General features: G+C 33.2%; 1 protein-coding gene across 1 annotated transcript; it reads right to left on the bottom strand.

Moving 5' to 3' along the window:
• Window positions 1-4,603: 4,603 nt before the first annotated feature.
• Window positions 4,604-5,089, bottom strand: LOC147808687 (uncharacterized). Its single transcript, XM_087165218.1, has 2 exons — window positions 4,814-5,089; window positions 4,604-4,695 (listed from the first exon to the last, which is right to left on the bottom strand). The coding sequence occupies exons 1-2, from the start codon at window positions 5,031-5,033 to the stop codon at window positions 4,610-4,612; spliced, it is 306 nt and encodes a 101-aa protein (XP_087021344.1). The 5' UTR covers window positions 5,034-5,089; the 3' UTR covers window positions 4,604-4,609.
• Between the last annotated feature and the right edge of the window lie 210 nt (window positions 5,090-5,299).

Below are 5,299 nucleotides of genomic sequence, written 5' to 3'. Positions count from 1 at the left end.
TATTTTTTTAAGATAAAACTTAGGGGTAGTATTTGCATATAATAATTATTAAAATTAGGTAAAACATATATTTCACCGCCAATAGGTGGTGAAATATGTGATGTTTTACCTAATTTTAATAATATTTTATGTAAATATTTATCTTGAGCACTTTAAAGCAATAGAGTAAATAGAATTAATATGTTATCACAGTTTATTTTTTAAAGATAAAACTTGGGTGCATTGCAGGGGAAACTGGAGATCAATGGACGGGACATCACATATTTCACCACCAATGTTTCAAGCAAAACACTGCTTCTTAATAAAAATATTTTGCATTTTCGAATATACAATAAAACATATATCAATTTTCCACAGTAAAAATATGCTTTTTCTGAGTTAGAAATTGAAGAAAAAAAAAGAATTTGGCAGAGAAGTGGCTAATGTTAATTCCACTATTTCGCAAAAATTTTAAGATTCGTTTTTAGAAAGAGAATCACTTTGATAATTTCAATAGGTTTTTATATTTAGTATTTACTTACAACTAAGCATTTGCCTACAACTGTAATATTTGCTTTTTAACTCGTGGCAATTGTATAAAAATTTATTTGCTAGATGTACATCTTTTTAAACCATCATAAACAATGTAATTTGAAATGATTTTTTTTTTCAAATTGATCTAATAGTTTCGAATTGTACCTTTATTAAAGTACAAAATAGAATTATTATCATGGAAAACTGTGTCTTTTGAAGAAAACATAAAAACTGATTGCGTTAAAAGCAAATTATTGACAGTGCAAAAATATTTGTTTAATTTCAAATTAAAAAATTCTCCCTCACACAGCGAAAAACTAAAATCAGTTGAATGGTAGGGAATTTATTGAAAATTTAATAACGAAAAAAATTGTTGACCCCTTTAAAAAAAAATACTACTTTAATAAAGGTACACGTCCAGTTTTCAAACGGTGTCCGACACATTTGTTCCAAGCAGGGAGTTCGAGTCATTCGTGGTCTGTAATCATTATGCCTTTTACCTCGTTATGATGCATATTCAAGCAAATTATAATATGAATTAATAAACATTCAGCGGTTCGGTGCATACCTCTGCGGGTACCTTTCGCGATGCAAACAAACTATAATACGAATTAATAATCATCCAGCGGTTCGGTGCATACCTCTACGGGTGCCTTTCGCGATGAAACAAACTATAATACAAATTAATAAACATTCAGCGGTTCGGTGCATACCTCTATGGGTACCTTTCGCGATGCAAACGAATTATAATATGAATTAATAATCATCCAGCAGTTCGGTGCATTCCTCTATGGGTACCTTTCGCGATGCAAACAAACTATAATACGAATTAATAATCATCCAGCGGTTCGGTGCATACCTCTATGGGTACCTTTCGCGATGCAAACAAACTATAATATGAATTAATAATCATCCGGCGGTTCGATGCATACCTCTATGGGTAGCTTTCGCGATGCAAACAAACTATAATACAAATTAATAAACATCCAGCGGTCCGGTGCATGTCTCTGTGGGTACCTTTCGCCATGCAAACAAACTATAATACGAATTAATAATCATCCGGCGGTTCGGTGCATACCTCTATGGGTACCTTTCGCGATGCAAGCAAACTATAATACAAATTAATAAACATCCAGCGGTCCGGTACATGTCTCTATGGGTACCTTTCGCGATGCAAACAAACTATAATACGAATTAATAATCATCCGGCGGTTCGTGCATACCTCTATGGGTACCTTTCGCGATGCAAACAAACTATAATACAAATTAATAAACATCCAGCGGTCCGGTGCATGTCTCTGTGGGTACCTTTCGCGATACAAACAAACTATAATTTGAATTAATAAATATCTAGCGGTTCGGTAAATATTTCTACGGGTACCTTTCGCGAGGCAATATTTCGAGTGCATTTCTGTTAAAAGAATACGATGTGCTTATAAGTTAATTAAACTGACTAATATAGTGGTGGAAGAATTTATCAACTATAATAGAGGGATGTACTTTTATTCGAAAATACAATTTCAGTATATGATTTCATTCGAAACTGTACTTCAGTATATCATTTCATTCGGAAAGATACGTTCAGTATATGATTTTATTCTGAATTATCCGTTCGGTTTATACTTTTATCAAGAAATAAGCTTTGAGTATAAGAATTTTATCGGAAATATACGTTTATACATAATTTTGTAACATAGGCATGATGCAGAATAAATAGAAACACATCAAGTTTTAAAAATTAATTAAACTGCTGTATAAGCTTTTTAGTCCCTCTTTCTTCTCTGGAGACGATGATGTCTTCGCCTTTTCCGTAATAAATATTAAATTGCAATTTTTTATTAATTTTTTGACGAGTATTCTTAAATTTTATGGTTTTGATAACGCGATATCTTGTATTTTTTAAATTTAAGAAACAAATTTTGTTTTTGTTACCAAAACAGCTGCCTGATTCAAGTTTAACATCATCAATTGCTGAAAGAGCGTATACAGGTGTTTGAATTCCAGCAATAAATTGAAACTAGAACAAAAAGAAAACAAATCAGGAGTGTAGTAACAGATTAAGAAATTGCTTTTAAAATGATGCAAAATTATTTCTGCAGATTTAATGAAGACTTCTGCACATTTCATTTATTTGTAGTTATTTGGATCCAAGAGAAACAGCTATTCATCGCTGAATTTACTTTAATTTACAAAATCAATTGTAATAATTTTTGAACGATAAAAAAAAAATTATTTAAATTGCAAACATAAACGTAATTTTCGCCTTAAAATAAAACGAAAGTTGATTTAAATCGAAATAAAACATTATACATAACCTGTTTAAAAAAAAGGAAGTTTTCATTATTGTCCCTTTCAAAAAAGTTATAAAAAATATAAAACAAATAAATATAATTATTAATGAATAAACTTGTGATATAACTATCACAAGTTCATACATTAATGAAAATACATAATGACAACTGAAAATGGAACTAAATGTTTTACAAAAATAAATTGCTTTTAGTTGATTTATTTTCCGATAATTAAAGTACCTTCTTCTACTCATGTAAAAACATTTTGGGAATCAAATTAATTTTAATTATTCATCAAAACTCCATTAAAAAATTATTTAAATTGGAAAAATAAAAATAAAATATGGAAATAGAAGAAGCTTAATTTAACACAAAACAACTTATTCATAATTGTTGTTAACATAAATATAAAAAACGCACCTAAAAACATAGTAAGAATAAAGATAAAAATGTTGTTTTTGTTGTCTTATGTCCCATTACGTGTCAATACCGACAAGCCTATTTCATGGCAGAGAAGTGCGCTTTTTCTTGTTTTCCAGGGGCACTATCTACGGCCAAGAATTCAAATTCTGTCACACGCATTCGTTACAGCCCATTTAACAGGGAGCACACATTCACACGCCAACCATCCATCCGCAAATCGTTATTTTGACCTGAAGCAGAGAACGATCATTCTCCATTCGAGTACCCCAGATGTATTGAATTGTTACGAGAACTTGGAAGATTTTGTGACCCATAAAGATTTATCGTGCACCAACGAGTCACCATCTTATGCATGGTCTACGGTCTGTGGGCAATGAAGTTACGACCTATTGGACGTGCTCGCCACGACCTACAATCAGGCTACCACGACCAAAATCCTCCAATGAGGTAAAGAATCCCAGCGATGGCTGGCCGGTACGAATTCAGCACCCGACTTGCACCGAACACAGTTCTGACGTAGAATATCCTCAGTGGTAGACGGATAGTGGGTTAGAGTCTCAATACCATCAGGCTAACAGTGGGTGGTTTTGTGGTTTTCCTCCCCATGCATCGCAAATGCTGGTTAGTTCCATCAAAAAAGTCTTCCATGAAGGCAAATTTCTCCCAATACTTGATCCAGGAGCTCCCTTGTCTTCTGGATTGGGTTCAAAATTACAAGGCAACGGAATTGAACATTAGAAGTCGTAAACCTAAAAAAATTAGGTTAACAGTTCAACGACGGTTATAAAATAAAATATTATTAGTTTAGATCTGTGATGGCTCAGGGGATCGAACATTTGCCTTCCCATGAGATGAACCGGGTTCGAATCCCAGCGATACGAATTCCGCACCCAGCTTGCTTGAACCACAGTACTGAAGTGAAATCCTCAGTGGGAGACAGATCTTGCCCTCAGGCTAACCGTAGGAGGTTTTCGTTGTTTTTTCCACCGCGTAACGCAGTTGCGGATTAGTTCCACCAAACAGTTCTCAACGAAGGTATATTCCTCCCAAAACTTGATAAAGCAATTCCCGCGTCTTCTGGATTAGGTTAGCATGTCAGTTGAACATTGGTAGCCTTAATCCCAAAATCGGGTCGGCTGTTCAACGACTGTTATAAAATAAAATAGCCCATTGAGGAGATCTAGTGCTGCTTAAATAAAATGCCTGCCTACCTACTTAGGAAGAGCTGGAAAAAGAGTCGCGCGTATTCAAAATTAATTCAAAATCAAGCTCAGGGTCTCAATATTTACGAAAATTCATTTGATATAAAAACCAATTTCCATTTGTCACAAATATAGTAATGACAATCCAATAGAAAACACTCGACAAATCATTACCTGAAATTAATCTGGTATTACAACTTCTGCATTCACGTATGTCCATTCTCTGTTTTCTGTTGTATTTTTTGCTTTAGTTAAAATCAGTGTTGCTGGAGAGAGACAAAATTTAATATTATATATATATATATATATATATATATATATATATACATAAAAGCAACTGTAAAAAATAAATAAATATATTAAAACTATTTATCTAATACTTACAAGGATCTTTGGAATTTTCGTATTTTATAAATACTTGTATATAGTTTTCTTTAACTCCTCCATAAAAGAAACTGTTGTGCTCGTGATCCAAAAAAATGTAGAAATGTAAACAGTTCAACAAGGTTTCAGGCTTTCCATAAACAAGACTCTCAAGCATTGCAGTTCGGATGTATTTTGGAGAGTCACCTTCGTCTCCGACATACCAATAACCTCCAAACATTGTTCCAAGTGTGTGATCTGAAACTGGCGCAATCGGAAAATCCTTGGTCTTTCGGGTTTCAGATTTCCATATCCACTTAATCTCACTGGTTTGGGAAGACTTATAACCACAATCGCTTTCATCAAATGTACACAAGTGAAATGCATTTTCTGAAATTGAATAAACGAGCGTACGAATGTTAGATGAGATAAAAAAAAACATTATTTTCAAATTTATGCTTTACCAAGTGTTTGAAAACCTTCTGCTGAGTAATAGAAATGGCTCTG

This window comes from Parasteatoda tepidariorum, chromosome 5, assembly GCF_982258835.1.
Source record: "Parasteatoda tepidariorum strain Cologne lab strain chromosome 5, Ptep-v5.0, whole genome shotgun sequence".
Lineage (NCBI taxonomy): Eukaryota > Metazoa > Arthropoda > Arachnida > Araneae > Theridiidae > Parasteatoda > Parasteatoda tepidariorum.
The sequence above is the reverse complement of the archived record's forward strand: the minus strand, read 5'-3'. Positions and strand labels throughout refer to the sequence as shown.